Below are 16,312 nucleotides of genomic sequence, written 5' to 3'. Positions count from 1 at the left end.
GAAATTTTCTGTTTCTCAAATACATGATGCACACAGCTGCAATATCCTCAAATCAAGGATTGGATAGACTTGTGATATATTAAGATTTATTGCTTAGCTCTTGTATCAGCATAACGCTGGCTTACTTAGCCTTTGTTGTGGAGTTTGATTACCTGGAGAAGGGGAAAAAGCCCCATGTGTAAATAATTGTGCTCAAGATCAGAATTTAAGAATGGTTCTGGAAGAGTAATGGAGTGAAATTTGTATGTCTGGAAAAAAATCTTATTCTGTATTGCAGTGCAGAAAACTTGAGGCACAGGAGATGCTAAATTGCCAACTTGCTTGTTGTGTACATTGTAATAGTATGTTTGGTTGTGCAGTGTTCCAAAGAACCCGTCTTTCTGCCAGTGCTAAAGAACAATGTGTCAAGGGCTTGAGAATTTGGAAGGCAGAACTAAAGTTACACTGTGTATCTGCAATGTTGAAAAAATTGTGTGATGTGCCTAAGCAAAATTGGTTTCTTAGCCATGAGAGAAAAGTAGAACTCATATATATTTCAGTAAAAATGTTTTGTCTAACTTGTGCACACCATGGGTGTGTTTGTATTTCAGGAGGAGTCAGGTACAGCAGAGGATGGTGCACAGGAGAGATTTATAGGCCCCCTTCCAAGAGAAGGCTCCATTGGATGTACCCATGACTATGTCAGTCAAAGCTATTCTTATTCTTCAGTCCTGAGCAAATCAGAGACAGGTATTTTGTTCTCTCTTTTAAAGGCAATGCTAGTTTGTAATTATTTTAGCACATTTTCAAATAGCAGCACTTCAAGATTTTTTTTTAATAAATTGCAATTTATTTTAAAAATACCCACATCACTGCTACATTTTTTATTCATGTTTTTTATGATATTCTCCCATCCCTTTAGAAATGGAAGAACTGTGTTCCATCCTTTCCTTACCTGGGACAGGGTAATTCAGACTCCGTCAGGGTGCTCCTTTGCAGTGCTGGAGTGCTGCTCATCCCTAGTTCATAGTCAGGGTTGGATCAGCGGTGCCCAGCTCCAGCTGTGCTCACTCCCCGCTGAAGGAGGACTGGATACCCTGTTACTGGAGGGGCTCCTGCCACATCTCTGCTTGGCCTGAGAATTCCTGCCAGGAGCTGCAGGTTTCTCTGCCTCCGGGAGAGGAGGCTTCCCCTCTTGGAGAGGCTCCTCCTGCATCCCCCAGCCAGCAGGCCCTGCTGGGGAAGGGAGTGCCTGGGGTTCTGGGAGGCTGCTCTGCAGGGCAGGAGGAGACAGCAAATTACAGCTGAGGTAGAGGTGCTGAGCAGCCACTAAGCTGACACTCTGTTGCTCTACTTCTTACCTGTTTAAGGCTTTTTGGCAAGTAACAAAGTTTATCTGCCTTTTCTTTCATTTAATAAAACTGAAAAGATTATTAATGTAGTGTAGAGTAAAAAATAAAGTACAAATGTTCTGATTCAGTCTCTTCACAGAAAATGCCCGTGTGTGAAGTAGCTGGCTTTTCATTACTAGTATGGTACTGAGATTCTTTTTTTTCAAGAATTTTCAGAGTATAAACAAGCATTTTTAATTCCTTTATTATATGATGCTTCAGTATATGCTCCTTGCTTATCAGTTGTTGCAAATATTGCGTATTTTGGAGAAAATCTTAACATTACAGCTTAGATTAATATAAGTAAATAATTTCATTTTCAGCTAGTAAAAATGACAGTGTTTTAGTAGTTAATTTAGTTTTTTTAATTAGTTATTTAAGGAGGAAGGGTTTAGAATAGTAGTGTTGTGTGGGCACTTGGGATTTTTTTTTTATTTCTGATTTGAAAACAATAATAAAACCAGTGCAGATACAAATTATAATAGCATTATTACTAGGATACTTTTAGCAGATATAAAGCAATAAGCAAGCTGATACACAATTGATTCTTAGAAAATTCTAGTTTATTCTGTAAAATATTTAAATCTGCAATTATTTATAGTTACCTACATCCCCATTAGTGTAGTATTCAGCATTCAATATTGCTTTTTAATGTGATCAAAAAACAGCTTCATGTCATTCAGGAGAACTATTATTCTCTGTTGCTTTCAGAAGTTATAACATTTCCTTCATTTGTAGTGTAAATAGCAATAAATAACAACAGATGAATGCAGTTCTTAAACACTGTCACTATCATAGAATTGTTTTCTTGTCAAGTGTTTTAACTCTTGAATTGATGTGCCATCTTTTTGCATTATTTCCATCTCATTATTCTCATATTTTTAGGTTATGTGGGGCTGGTAAATCAAGCAATGACTTGCTACTTGAACAGCCTTCTGCAAACACTTTTCATGACTCCTGAATTTAGAAATGCATTGTATAAGTGAGTATATAGAATCAACAACTTCTTAAATTTGTGCTGGTTCATATTGGTAGGAGACCCTTTGGGATTTCACCTGTCAAAATTTCCTTGTTTGGATACTGGAAATCATAATGAAAGTCAAGCTGAATAGACTTATAAATTATATCTGCTTAAAAGCTTCAGCTTTTAAGTAAAATATAAGTTACTGGTTGTGGCATGGACGCTTTTTAAAGAATCTTGAAAACATCAAACTGAAAGTTAAATTTGATGCTAAGTGCAGTTCATGTCTGTACAGTGAATGTCTTCAAAATTTTTGGTTTTATGTTTATACATTTGAAGAGTATCATTGCCACTTACTGCAGAAATGGAAAGCAACTGCATTTGACTTCTCCCAAGAAAGAGAGCTGCAGTTAACCTGTGACATGGCAGACCTGAAATGTAGTAAATGTTGACTTAATGCTTTTTTGAGTAATGTTTTCAAAGGAGTTTTATTTGTGAAATATCTTGTGTTCCAAATAGGTGGGAATTTGAGGAATCTGAAGAGGATCCTGAGAGGAGTATCCCCTACCAGCTACAAAGACTGTTTGTTTTACTGCAGACCAGCAAAAAAAGGGCAATTGAAACAACAGATGTTACGCGGAGTTTTGGATGGGACAGTAGTGAAGGTAATGTGCAGCTGTTAATCTGCTGTGGTTTGCTTCAGCTGCTGCCTGCTAGGGGCTAAACTGCTGTTCATGGGGGAAAATACCAGAATAATTAAGAGTAATTAATAGAATCAACTTATTCAGTGGAAACAAAATAGCCTACATGGATACTTCATTGTGCACAGTGTTTGATTGTTAAAGAAATGGCATCTCTGAGTTTTGGGCTGTTAAAGTAAAAAGCATTATTTTTTTGTAATTAAACTGCCATTACACATGTAAATGGTTTCTAAAAAAGTAATTCTTTATAGGAAACTTGCTTCTGTTTTGAATCACAAATGTCAGATGCCCATGTTGCATTTATGGAGTTACCCATATTATTGTCTACCTCAAATCAAGCGCTGTGTGTGTCTTTTTTACACTTGTGTGGAGTAATTTTGCCCCATCACCTGTTGATTTTTCCATTAGCACATGATGATGAGAAGTGGGAAGTTGGGTTTTGGAATATCAGTGCGAAGTGGGACAGAAATCAGAAGCAGTTTGTTTTATACCAGTGTACATTAGCAGTTCTGTATTTTTCACATATTCTTGCTTGTGTACACAGTTCTTGTTTATGTATAAACATAGTGAGCAAGCTGGTTGCTTATTTTTCTGGCTTACATTGAGAGGCAGCTACCTGTGGAATTGAACACTGGCCCAGTAGTGAGTAGGTAGTAGTGTAGGTACACACTTGAACTAATGAGTAGTTTTTTAGGAAGCATTCTTAGGCTACAGTCAATATTGGGACTAACAACATCTCCTGTTTTAACTAATAATAACTTCAATTTTTAACAGCGTGGCAGCAGCATGATGTGCAGGAGCTTTGTAGAGTCATGTTTGATGCTTTGGAGCAGAAGTGGAAGCAAACGGAGCAGGTAAGCTTGGAAAAAGTATCTTAATTCAGTGGTATAGTATTGTGGGCATTTGTTGGGTTTTCTAATGATTTTAAAAATCATTTACTAAATTTTAACTACCAGCTTATTGAAAATCTGTGGTAGTTTCCAGTTTTCTGGTTCCTTGCAATAAGCTATTGTGATTTATGACTTTCAAGAGTGTGTTGCATCTGTTTTCCTCCCCCAGTTAAAAGTGGAATATTCTGCACTCTGGAATGTTATACTCAGTCTTTATTTGAAACGCAGAAAGTGACTGTGTAACTCCTACAATAACTTCCTTGCTGTCAGTATTTATTAGGCTTTGTTGTGGCCTCTAGAAGCTCAAGCTCTCCCTTCTTAATGCAGGAGAAAGTTAGGAATATATTTCTGGCACAGGATACGTTCTGATAAATGGCCACCTTCTTGCAGGCCAGTTTTGGTAAATAGGAGTAATTGGTAAATTGTCTCTGGAAACACAGGAAAGGACTGCAGTGTCAGTCTGTTAACAATGTCTACAAGATCAGGCTCATTTTAAAATTGAGTTTGGTGCTTTTATAGTTGCTTAAGGCATGACTATTAAGGACACGGAAACTTATGTAACATCATTTGAGAAGCTTGTTTGATACATGTTTTGGGCAGGGCAAAGTAAGAATTCAGGAGATATTCCTGCTGGGGAGTAGTGTTTTAAATGTGTAACCATGCAATTAAGACTTAATTGACAAGAATGTATTTTCTTGTAAAGCCAAAAAAATAGGATATTGGTCATTTTTTTTAAATCCCTGTTGCTGGATCTGTTTGTTTCAGGCTGATCTTATAAATCAACTGTACCAAGGCAAACTGAAGGACTATGTGAGGTGCCTAGAGTGTGGCTATGAAGGCTGGAGAATCGACACGTACCTGGATATCCCTCTGGTCATCCGGCCCTATGGCTCCAGCCAGGCGTTTGCTAGCGTGGTGTGTACTATTATGGTCCTAATAGTGCATCCATACACACATAGAATACATAATGCCCCAGTGGTAGAATTGGTTCCCTGGTAAGTATCATCCTAGATACTCCATCTTGGGGTGTTCGTCTTTGTGCAGTGAACCAGCTAGCAAGTTCTAGAAGATTTTTCTTTTTTTTGGCTTTTTGGTTTATTTTTTGTTTTGGTTTTTTTTTCTTTTGCCCTTCGATGAGTCCTACTGGTGCATGTATAAGGGGAGGGGAAATGCAACTTTATTGCCTTAGGGCTGCAGTAATCAGTTATTTTCTTCCTGATAAAATCTTCAGTATTTGGGTTGGTTTTTTTACTGGCACATCTGCTAAATTTTCATAGCTTTATTGAAAGTGTTAGTGAAAGAACAGAACATTGACATGAAATTTTTACTTTAATTGCCATGTTGTTGCTGTGCTTTTTAAAGGTCACTTTTTAGATACCATATCCTTTTAATAAGCAATTTGATGATGATTCAAAAATCTTGTTCTACATCAATGTTTGTAGTCTCTTTTGCTCCAGCTTTACTGATGCTGGCAAGCATAACTACTGCTTAGTAAATCTGTGGAAGTTCGTTTGTTTGAGTTTTTCCACCCTGAAAAAAAAAGTATTACAAACTGTGAAATTCCACCGTATACTATGGATGGAGTTGTGAGAAAGAATAAGAATAAATCAAACAAGTCTTTCAGTAAAGGTTGTTTTAAACAAATACTTGTGTAATTGGCTTGTTTATTAAACATAAAGTATTTTTTCTTCTGTATTTAGTGTGCTGGCAATATTTTTAAACCACTAATAGTCCATAATTCTTAACGGTAATTCTGTTAAGAATTGTTAGAATTAATTTAAACTATAGTATAGCTTCAAAGTACTTTATACTTTGAAACTTTAAATATCAGTCTTGAGAAGTAGTAAAGGTGAGGGACATTGGTCTTGTGAAAAGAATTCAAGTTAGTAATGTCCTTCAAATTCTTCCTAAGATCAAAATTTTCTGGAACTGTCCAGCTAGTGGAAGCTGTCTTAATGCAGATTGATATTTTATTCAGATGGCTTCCCTTTTCATCTTTTAACCCTAATTTCTAGCAGTATTGCCTGAACTAAATTTTATTTGTTGTAATTTTTATTCAATAATTAGATTTTTATGATCTATTAAAAATAATGAAAACTATTCAGTTCATGTAGTTTAATTCTGCATTTAACAATGCATTGTTCATATGTCTTAAATGGAAAGGTTTTTTTCTTCAATGGGCAAGTCTGTAATGCAATGCTAAAAAAAGACTTTGTCTATTTGTAAAAACAAAACTTGAATGAATAAGGACTTAAAGTTCAGATTAGTTTTAATAGTACATGATATTTTTCCTTTCAGTCAGCATTTACTGGGTTCACTACATTGAGGAACGTAGTTTCAAGATTTTTGTTACCCAAACTTACATGGTTGCAACTTGTATTGATGCTTCAATTTTTGAGCTTTTTTCAATTCCTATTCTGATTACATTCAGTTGATTCTCCTCCCTGCATATGTATGAACAATAGCAGATGTAATTTTTAGTTCTGTAGTCTTCAGCAGTGGGGAGATATGGAGGATACTTGCTTTTGGAGAAGGGAAAAATCGCCTGTTTCTAAATGGAATTCTCTGAAGGTAGTATCCTCCATTGATCCATAGATGATGTGATTCAGTAGGTGTAGGTAAAAGGGTCTGGGAGATCAAAAACTTCACACATGCGCTAATAGGGCTTATGGAAGGGAATGTAAAACTTTTTAGACCTTGCTAGTCAGCTCCTGAGGGAACTTGCAGCAGGCGACACAACCCAAGATAGGGGATCTAAGGAGGATACTACCTTCAAAGAACTCTAGTTAGAGGTAAGTGATTTTCCATTACTTTCCAATAAGAGAGAATGGATGGATGAGCCTTGAATAAGGTTAATCTGTAGAATGCCGTTTAAAGAGCATTATCCCACTGTTTGACATTGTGTATTACCAAAGAAATGCAGATACTTGAAATGTTGCATTAATTTGTATGTATATTACTTCTCAATGCATGGGGACATTGAAGAACTGGGAAGGATAATGTCATGCTTTCTTTATTTCCTACTGTGAACTAATTCTGAAATTCTTCAGTGTGGTCTTAAGGTTTGCATTTAGAATTGTTCTGATTTTCCACTCCATCCCCCAATTCCATATAGCATAGCTGTGAACTCACTGGGGCAGCTCTGGGGCATTGAGATGTTGTCAGTGTGTGACACAAGATGGTTTCTGAAAAAAACACTTATGTAATCTGCATTGTTCAAGGGTATGGTGTCAGAAAACCCCTGAATCAGGCTTTTCTTGAGGTCAGTAGAAATCCAGACATAAAAACATTTGGCTTATTTCAGGGAGGTAAACAGGAGCAACAATTCGCCTTCTGATTTTTGTAGGTACTAGTGTCTTTTTGAATTTAACAGCACTAGGCATAAGCTGAAATGTTTTGAAGTAAAAAAATATATTTTGCAGGATGAACAGTGGAGAAAAAGACGCAGCTGGGAACTAGCAGTGATGCTGAAATTATGATACTAAAACAGTGAGAGTTGATTTGCAATACCAGAAAACTAGTAATGATCCAAGTATTCTGGAGGTGTAGCCAATGCAGTTGTGTTTTGTTAAGTATTGTTAGTTTTCAAGATCTTTTGTACCATAGCTTTTCTTTTGAGAATGTAAGTATGTGTACAAGTAGTCCTTCTTAGGGCAGAAATTACTTTGAACTTTATGTGAACTTACTTTGTGGTGTCCTTGCCAAACTGTTGAAGGCAGAATATGGATGATGTGATAATTCCTTCTTTGTTTTTAAGGCTAGATCAGTAACAACGAGGTCTTGTATTTTTCATGGAACATACTCTTTGAGCGCATTGGAAAACTGATGAACTCTGAAAACCTGAGATGGCAGTTAGTTTCTAGCTTTTTCCAGCAGCAGTTTTGCCTAAATGCCATTTGTTGTGTAAGGCTTCATAAAGGTCCTACTGCTCCTATTCACAGGTTTTACAAATTTGCACATTTATGAAGGCTTGCAGTATGGCACTTGTCGAACTACTGACTAGATCATAACGCATTTTTATGGAGGGGAAAGTTGTCTGCAGTGCTTCTCTTAAGCCCGACAATAATTAGGTTGAATTGTTACAGCATTTTAGTGTGCTAAGTGATAGAAATTTTAGAAGATTAAAAACTGAATACACTTAGAACTTGGCTGGACAAGGCTTTGGGCAATATGCCTAAAGTTTGACCTGATTTGAGCAAGGGATTAAGATCAGATGATCTCCAGAAATTTCTTTCAGCCTGTATTGTTCTTTTGATTCTTTGAACTAGAAAGAAGTTTAAATAGCTTTTGTCACCCTAATCTGTAGCTTGATCACTTAAGCTTTATTTTGAAGTGTGTGTGTAGGGGATTTTGGAAATGCTCAGTGACTCCAAAGGTAGATAAGAGCTGCCACATTGAAGGTAACTCCTGAGGTAACACTGACTTCTGGTGGCACTGCAGGGCAGGGGATGTGTGCTGTGAAAGGCTGTGCAGCTTGGCAGCTTTGCCCCTGGTTTTGCTGAGTAAACTGTCAGAGCAGAGAGCAGTGAACTACACTAGAGTAGGAAGTGTATTAAGAAACCTCCTAATCAGCAGAACTAACCTTGGTGTAAAGATGATGTAAGAGGGAAGAGAATCAGCCTGGGGAGCAGCAATGGTGATTATCCAAGGATTGAAAAATACATGGCTATATATATATAGCTCAAAAGTAATGGAGGTCCCAGGAGCTTCAATCAGACCTTTCAAAGCACAGCTCACTATGTGTGCTAAGCAGTGAAACCTCAAGAGTGATGTAATAATGCTTCATTGCCTTCTCAGGGGTCTAAAGCATCATCACTTCTTGCCTTATGTAAAATTTTGTAGGGTCTTTCCTTGTTAAATTGCACATCACATGAGTCTGCATAAGCATTACACAATAATTTATGTCCCATCCTCCATATAATCCCATTTATATTCATGTTGATACATGAGCTGCAACTTTTTTCTTACACTTGAAATATATTTTTCTTGCCTTAACTGGTATTTGGCTCACAAGACAGTTCTGTCACTGATTATGATGTCATCATGTGGTGTTTTCTGATTCATGTTTTCTGTGTTGACCATTAACTTTGTTTGCTTTTGCTGAAATAGTTGTGAATAATAATCAAAATACAGCAATTCATTTCTTCTGCTTTCTTTTAAAGCAGGTTCTAACTTGTTTAGTCTTTTTTCTTACATTTTAGAATGAGATTTCTTACATTTCAGTACATAATTGTACTAAACACTAGCTGTCTGTGGCCCTGGAGTAAAAAGCAACTCAGCTTCTGTAGCATTTAGGAAGTAAAGACATAGACAGCAGTTCATTTCAAACTCTAAAATGTTTTCCTATGTCTGGGGAGTCTCTGCCCAAGAGCTGTGATTTCAGGCTGTTCAAAAGCCTTTCTGGCTGGCTCAAAAAGTGGGAAACTGAGATGACTGCCTTCACTGTACAGTTGTTTTATGGAGTTTGGTAGATCCTTCATTTGTGAATAGTTGTCACCTGGAATAGAGTCCATTTTTTAAAAGTCCTTTCTCCTAGACTAGCAACAGAGCTTTTGGAAAATACTTGTTGTTCTTGCTGATGGCCTCCATTCTTGGAAAGAAAGAAGGGAGGAGAGAAGAACTGGGGACTTTTGTGAAGAACTTGGCATATCCTTGATTTGTTCCCAAAGTGGGATTTGCCAAACAACACGATTTAGATACCAGTCGTAGGTTCTTTGCCAGCCATGTTATGACTGCCGAGTTTACTCTGCCCAGTTAAGCCCCTTCTTACTTACTCAGAACTTCAGGGGAACAGCCACAGACCTTCATTAACAGATGATGGTTTTAAAAATGATGTTGCAAATTGTATTTGCTTTCACCTCCATGGCTGAACAGAGAACTTCTGCCTTCCACTTGGAGTTCAGAAACCCAGAACCTATTGGCTTGCAAGCTGACTGGGTCATAGGTTTTAACTTTGAACATCTCTGGGTAAAATTCTTCAGTGAACCCATCTCAGTACTCCTAGTGAATTCTGTTTGAACAAGTTGGTTCTCAAGTATTTACACCTTAATGTGCAGTGTCATTGCTGCAAATTATGTCAGTTTGGTTGTATTTTGAATGTTGATTGCTGTAGTGAGGAGCAAAATAGAAATCATGGAAGTCCTGGGTGTAAGCATTAGTGACAGAACTTGTGGGGGTTTTTGAACTACCCCAAACTAGGCAGCTTTCAGAAGACAAAATTCCAGTTATTGCTTAGATGCCTCATAAGGTTTAGCTAGGAAACTACTTCTGTCTTTTTAGGAGATGACCTTATCTGATTCTCACTCCTTTGGGAGCAAAACTCAAATACTCTTCCCTCTGTCCTTTCCCCAGCTTTCGCTTAAAAATAGGATCTTCAAATGTAGTTTCCTGACCCTTGGTAGAACCAGGACTAAGGCTATCTTTATGCAGGGCACTGAGTAACATTTTTTTCTGCTGCTTCCTCTTTCCCCCTCTAAATACCAGATTGGCTCTTTTGAGAAAAACTCCTTAGAAATGCAGAAGAATCATCTCAAAATTCTGGGAGAACAAGGACAAGGCAGGGCTTAAAAATAAGCTCTTTTTCACAGCAGATGACTTTACAGAATGACTAAATGTGATGTGCAAGGTAACAGGAGTAAATGTAACTATTGAACCAAAGACAGTTTGGATTCATCAAATACTGAACCAGATACAGTTAACAGTAATTGTGGTTTTGCTGGGTGTAGAAATGTTGATTTCTGATCATGTTTACTTAAATATTGTATCTGTACCAAAGTTTGTCAATCAAATTTTGGTGGTAGATTTAAATGAAATATTTGTATGTGTTTGCAGTCTCATTGTAAATTTATACATGCATAGTGAACACTCTTTAAAAATGGGGTAATGTGTTTTTATTCTTAGGAAGAAGCACTGCATGCTTTCATTCAACCTGAGATCCTTGATGGCCCAAATCAGTACTTTTGTGAGCGATGTAAGAAGAAATGTGATGCAAGAAAGGTAAAGACTGGTCAAATGATTTGCAAAAATTACTTTTAATAAACACCAATCCTGATAACAGGGACATAATCTTGTCCTTGTTTCACTTAGGGCCTGAGGTTCTTGCACTTTCCGTACCTGCTGACATTACAGCTGAAGAGATTTGACTTTGATTATACCACAATGCACAGAATTAAACTCAATGATCGCATGACTTTTCCAGAGGAGTTGGACATGAGTGTCTTTATTGATGTCGAAGATGAGGTAAGGTATTTGGTTTCAGAGAAAAGCATTTAACTTCCTTCAAGTTCTTTCTCCTTTCTCATTCAGAAAATCAAAATTCTAGTCTTATAAACCCATTTTAACAATATAAACCCATTTTAACAATATTATTCATCTACGTATAATGTTCTTTAGCCATGCTAGTGCTATAATTTGAAGATTTTAAGTCTGTCCATATGGATTTTTTTTTAATATTGCAAACAAATGTGTTCTCTGTAGTTGGGGTTCCTGCTTCCATAAGGAAGCTCTTTCAGATTTCTTATATCTTCAATCAACAGATTTAAAGACAGGAGTCTCAGGGCTTCTATATATACTGCAATTCCAGAAGGGAAGATTTATCTGAAACTTGTGTCTGAATTGTGTTGGTCATAAGAGGTGATGTAAAGTTTCAAAACTTTGAATATTGAAGTTAGTCCAGAAATCATTAATAATTAATTTCTTCCCTCTGAATCACCATGTAGTTAGTGTATACTGTAGAAATAAGATTTTAAAAATTTTATTTTTTCCCATCAGTCTTCTGGCTTTTTACTTTATGGGTTTTACCAAAATTCATGTTGTGCACTTACATTCACCAAGAAGTATTTACTGTGTGTTTTGCATTGAAGACCAAAGTAATTTCTCTAATTTCATTCCTGAAAACATTTGTTGGCTTGCACTGGTGTAAGAGAAATACTGCCTGGATGTGCACATGGAGAGGCTTTTCTGGCTCTCTACAAACCCTTGTCTTAGGAATGATCCCATGTAGACAATTTGATACCTCTCAGAGTGAGTGGGATAAATAACAATGAAGATTGATCTGGGAGAACAGAACTCAGATAAAATTAAGGACTGTCAGAAAATCAAAACAATTATCCAGAGGCAAGAGGATCAGGTAAGAGATGACTATACTGAGTGAGCTGCATTCACAGTGTTGGTGACACCATGCTGTTAAGCTAGCAGAACTAATCAGTCTTATTGTAATACCTTGGCTAGGTCCAATGAGTTGAAATGAAAAAAAAAAGTCTTTGGATGTGACTGAAAATATTTTCAGTCAGTTCTGATTAACAGGGCCACATTACAACAGATTGGTTTTTAGTATCAGACTTCCAGGTACTGAATTGGGATAGCTAGTGAATGGAATAGGCTAGTAACAAATATAACTTTGCCAAATCTGAAAGCTCCTAATTATTGTTCAGTTGCACACAAAGCCCAGGAACACTGAAGAGGTGGACTGAAGACACCAACAGAAACAAGTCTGTTCTTGGTGCTGAATTACAGAGGTCTCTAGTTTTTGAGGAATTTGATTGCTTCATAGAGTGGATTTTTTTCATTTCACAAACACTGTTATTTCCTGTTCCATGTAGCTTGTAATGTTGTATAATGTTAGTGTGTATGTCTTATTTTTAAGAAGTCTCCTCAGACTGAGAGTTGCACTGATAGTGGAGCTGAAAATGAAGGCAGTTGTCACAGTGATCAGATGAGCAATGATTTTTCTAATGATGATGGAGTTGATGAAGGAATCTGCCTTGAAAGCAATAGTGCAGCAGAGAGGATCTCTAAAGCTGGCAGTGAAAAGGTATGATAACACTGGCTCTCAGAAGGATGGGCAGGAGGCTGGAAGGGGGGACACAGCTGGAAAGGCTGACCTGCATTCACCACCAGAATATTCCATGCCAGGTTCCCTGCTGGGCACCGTCATGCTCTGCAGGAAAACTGGGGGCTTTCCAAGGTTGCTGTTGTTCAGAGACTGACTGGGCATTGGTCTGCTGAGGGGAAGGGGATGGGTGTGTGCAGAGTAATGCCTTTGCATCACTGCACTATTAATTTTTTTGTATGTTTCCTTTATCTATTAAACTGTCATTGTCTCCAACCACAAGTGTTCCCACTTTTGCTCTTCTGATTTTCTCCACCATCCCACTTGAGGGAAGTAGTGACTGACTGGCTGGAGGGATGCTTTGTTCTTGGCTAGGGTCTACCCACCACAAATGTAAATGATAAATATATAATTAATTCTGACATTGAAGGTGAGGTGAGAGGTTGGAAGTGTGTGAGTTTATTTGAATTTTCAAAAATTGACATTACAACAAAGCAAAAAATTCAACTGATTTGGAGCTCACCTGAGATACATAAAAGTCTTCCCAGCTTGTCAGACTGAGAATTTCCAATAACTTGTTTTGCCAGCAGACCCTTAAAACTGAAGACCTGTTTTGCCTTGTGAGCAGTGGTTTTACTTGTGGCCAGCTGTCAAAGGTCTACCAGATTTAGCTGCAAAAGCATCTTGCAGAGTAGTAGGAGAAGATTGGGAAGTTTTGATCAGTTACATAGATGAAGCCAAGGGTCTAAATGTTAAATATTCCTTCAGTCATCTTAATATAAAGGAATTAAATAGCAGGTCAGTCCAGGATAGCAGCAATCCTGCTGTGGGACATCAGGGTTGGTAGAGGTTGCTGATGAACCTGGTTGAGTTTTCATGGAAAATGTTGAATTTTATGGTAATGTCTACAATATGTACTTCATGTATTGTTGTTCAATGAACTCATCTGAAATTAGGCCACTAGCTTTCATTCAGTCTTGGTAGAAAGCTGTTTGGCTTCAGCTGGTACTTTTGTAAAGGAGCAGTTTTAAAGGCTGACTTGCATGTTAATCTTCACATCTGGCCCTGTTTGTATTTACCTTGAACCATTTGAGAGGGTGTTTTTGGTATATGTTCTGAATACTGTCAGTCTTAGTTGGAAATGATGAAAAAATTAATTCTAGTCACTTGACTGAACAAGACCAGAATATTTTAATGTGTCTATAATGCAAGTGGGACGTCCAAATGTTGGCCAGTTGTTTCATACTACTTGTTCTCAAGGCAAACAAGCTGTCAAGCCAAGCTTTTTGGTTTGGATATCTTAATAATGGATGTGAGATATGCTGAGAACATAGAGTGTTTCTTTTACATAGTCTAAAAATATCCTTGTAACACTTGTGAATCAGTGTGGTTCAGTTTTATTTTTTAATTTATATGCAGTACTGAAGGCATGTGCTTAGTGCCCTCTATTTCTATCCATTTATCTATGGAAAAAAAAAAGGGTGTAAAACATCAAGTATGGAGAGGAGTGATGGCAAATAGACCTAAGCTTTGTAGCTACAAACTGCTGAGTAAAGTTTACACTAGCAGAGCTCTGGTTTTGTTCGGTGATTATTGCATTAATTAATTTCTATTACACAAATCCACTCTTTGCATCCAACTATTTACATACACGGGTTTGTGTCCTTATTTTAAAAATTTTTTAAATTACCATTTGCTTAGCTTTTCTTCGCTGGGTACGTTTCACACCTTTTTCTTCTCTCCACAGAGTTCTTTGCTGTATGAGCTCTTTTCTGTCATGGTTCATTCTGGAAGTGCTGCTGGTGGCCATTATTATGCCTGTATAAAATCTTTTAGTGATGACCAGTGGTACAGCTTTAATGATCAGCATGTTAGCAAGGTAAAAATAGTAATTTTTGTTATGTTTTCTACTGATAAATGGACCAATAAGTTTCTATTTTGTGGTTTTCCACTTAGCTGCCCATAAAACCAGTTTTATTATACATATTTCAAGTATTTCCTTGATTTCATCATCTCCTAATGTCCTGCCATATGCATATGTTTCACTCATTAGCTTAACTGATTTCTAGGGGTTTGGAGAGTTGTTATTTTTGTATCTATGTGGTGGGGAAAGGAGCGTACTCCTTGGCAGTGATGGTGCGATGGTTCCTAAAGAAGCTGTCATTCATGTACAGACCAGGCTGTATTTCAAATTTTGTCTTCTGTACATGTGAAGAGCATTTCTTGCTTAGAGAAGTGTTTGTAGATCTGTTACAGTCCAGACTGTGCTCTTAAACCTGTCCAGCTGATGGAGGTGTTCCAGCTATCATCCATAGGTACTATTGCAATCAGGAAACCTGTGTCTCTGTCTCTAAGAAGTTCCCACTTTAAAAACTAAAAAAGTATGTTTGCATTAATTGTAAAATGGAGAGCCAAATCACTTTGAAATTGTTTTTGGAAGTCAGCAAATAAGCAAAAATATTTTTATAATTGGAATTTTTAATATAGTGTGTTGTGTAATGCCATGTTTCCTTGTGTAAATAATGCATCTCGATTAGTACAAGTTTCTCAAATAATCATTACATTGATTTTCTGTTAGATAACTCAGGAAGATATTAAGAAAACATATGGAGGATCTTCTGGAAGCAGAGGATATTATTCCAGTGCTTTTGCTAGGTTAGTATTACTGTCATGTTACTTTTCTTTCTGGGTAGTGTTTTAGTGTAATGATATGAATGGCCAAGGTGCATATGCCTAACATGTTACATTAAAATTATTAGCAAGTGCTTCAGGTAGTTGTAAGAACTACCCTGACTGCTGTTTCAGATCATTAAAATAATGTGATATTTATTTTTGAAAATCGTTCTTGGTTAGTGTATAACTTAGATATGATACAGCTCCTTACTGAAAGATAAAGAAATCAGAGCAGTTTCTGAAGCCAGTATTGTCTCCTGAGTGGTAAATTCACCTGTCTCTTCTCTTCCCCCAGCTCCACAAATGCTTACATGCTGATATACAGACTGAAAGATCCAACAAGAAATGCAAGTAAGTTCAACAGCTGTATATGAAAAAGTTGTTTGGTTTTTTTTTTTAACTTAAGTGTTGCATGTTGTGGTTTTGTTTGTTGTTATGAAACAATGTAATAAAGTACACTAACTTGCATGAAGTGCAGTATTTATTTTATCACAATATAGGTGATACCTTGAGACTTTTATTGTCAACTAATTCACTTTCTGGAAGAGTATTTGCATTTATTGTAAAAATGGATTAAGTGCAGTCATCAGCTTTAGTGTATTTCTCTGCTACAGAAAAGCTTTACTGGTACTGGAATCTTTTGCTACTATCACTTTCTTGTGTTGCTGATAACGGAAGCAAGGGGAGTAAAAGGCTGACTTCAGTTTAATTTAGATAATATAAAAGAGAACAGAGCATGGTGTAGTGGGAAATTTAGGTGGAAAAAGAATAGGGTGAAAAGGCAAGAAAGATAACTCCAATATACCTGTAATGGCTTAAGACAGAAATGTAATGCTTGCTGTGGAAAAACTGTATTTTTAAAAATTATTGCTTTGTTTTTACTGGCA

The 16,312-nt window shown here is 36.9% G+C and overlaps 1 protein-coding gene across 2 annotated transcripts in view; it reads left to right on the top strand.

Moving 5' to 3' along the window:
- The window catches only part of USP47 (ubiquitin specific peptidase 47), a 51,470-nt gene that overhangs the window by 19,521 nt on the left and 15,637 nt on the right, over positions 1 to 16,312 (top strand). For both annotated transcript variants that reach the window (XM_030948537.1, XM_030948536.1), the window contains exons 4-14: positions 591 to 729; positions 2,256 to 2,352; positions 2,851 to 2,996; positions 3,807 to 3,886; positions 4,688 to 4,837; positions 10,823 to 10,918; positions 11,009 to 11,161; positions 12,567 to 12,734; positions 14,500 to 14,631; positions 15,331 to 15,407; positions 15,721 to 15,776. In XM_030948537.1, coding sequence (XP_030804397.1) covers positions 591 to 729; positions 2,256 to 2,352; positions 2,851 to 2,996; positions 3,807 to 3,886; positions 4,688 to 4,837; positions 10,823 to 10,918; positions 11,009 to 11,161; positions 12,567 to 12,734; positions 14,500 to 14,631; positions 15,331 to 15,407; positions 15,721 to 15,776 — 1,294 coding nt within the window. The remainder of the gene's footprint in view (positions 1 to 590; positions 730 to 2,255; positions 2,353 to 2,850; positions 2,997 to 3,806; positions 3,887 to 4,687; positions 4,838 to 10,822; positions 10,919 to 11,008; positions 11,162 to 12,566; positions 12,735 to 14,499; positions 14,632 to 15,330; positions 15,408 to 15,720; positions 15,777 to 16,312) is intronic.

This window comes from Camarhynchus parvulus, chromosome 5, assembly GCF_901933205.1.
Source record: "Camarhynchus parvulus chromosome 5, STF_HiC, whole genome shotgun sequence".
Lineage (NCBI taxonomy): Eukaryota > Metazoa > Chordata > Aves > Passeriformes > Thraupidae > Camarhynchus > Camarhynchus parvulus.
This window is presented reverse-complemented; position numbering and strand designations above follow the sequence as displayed.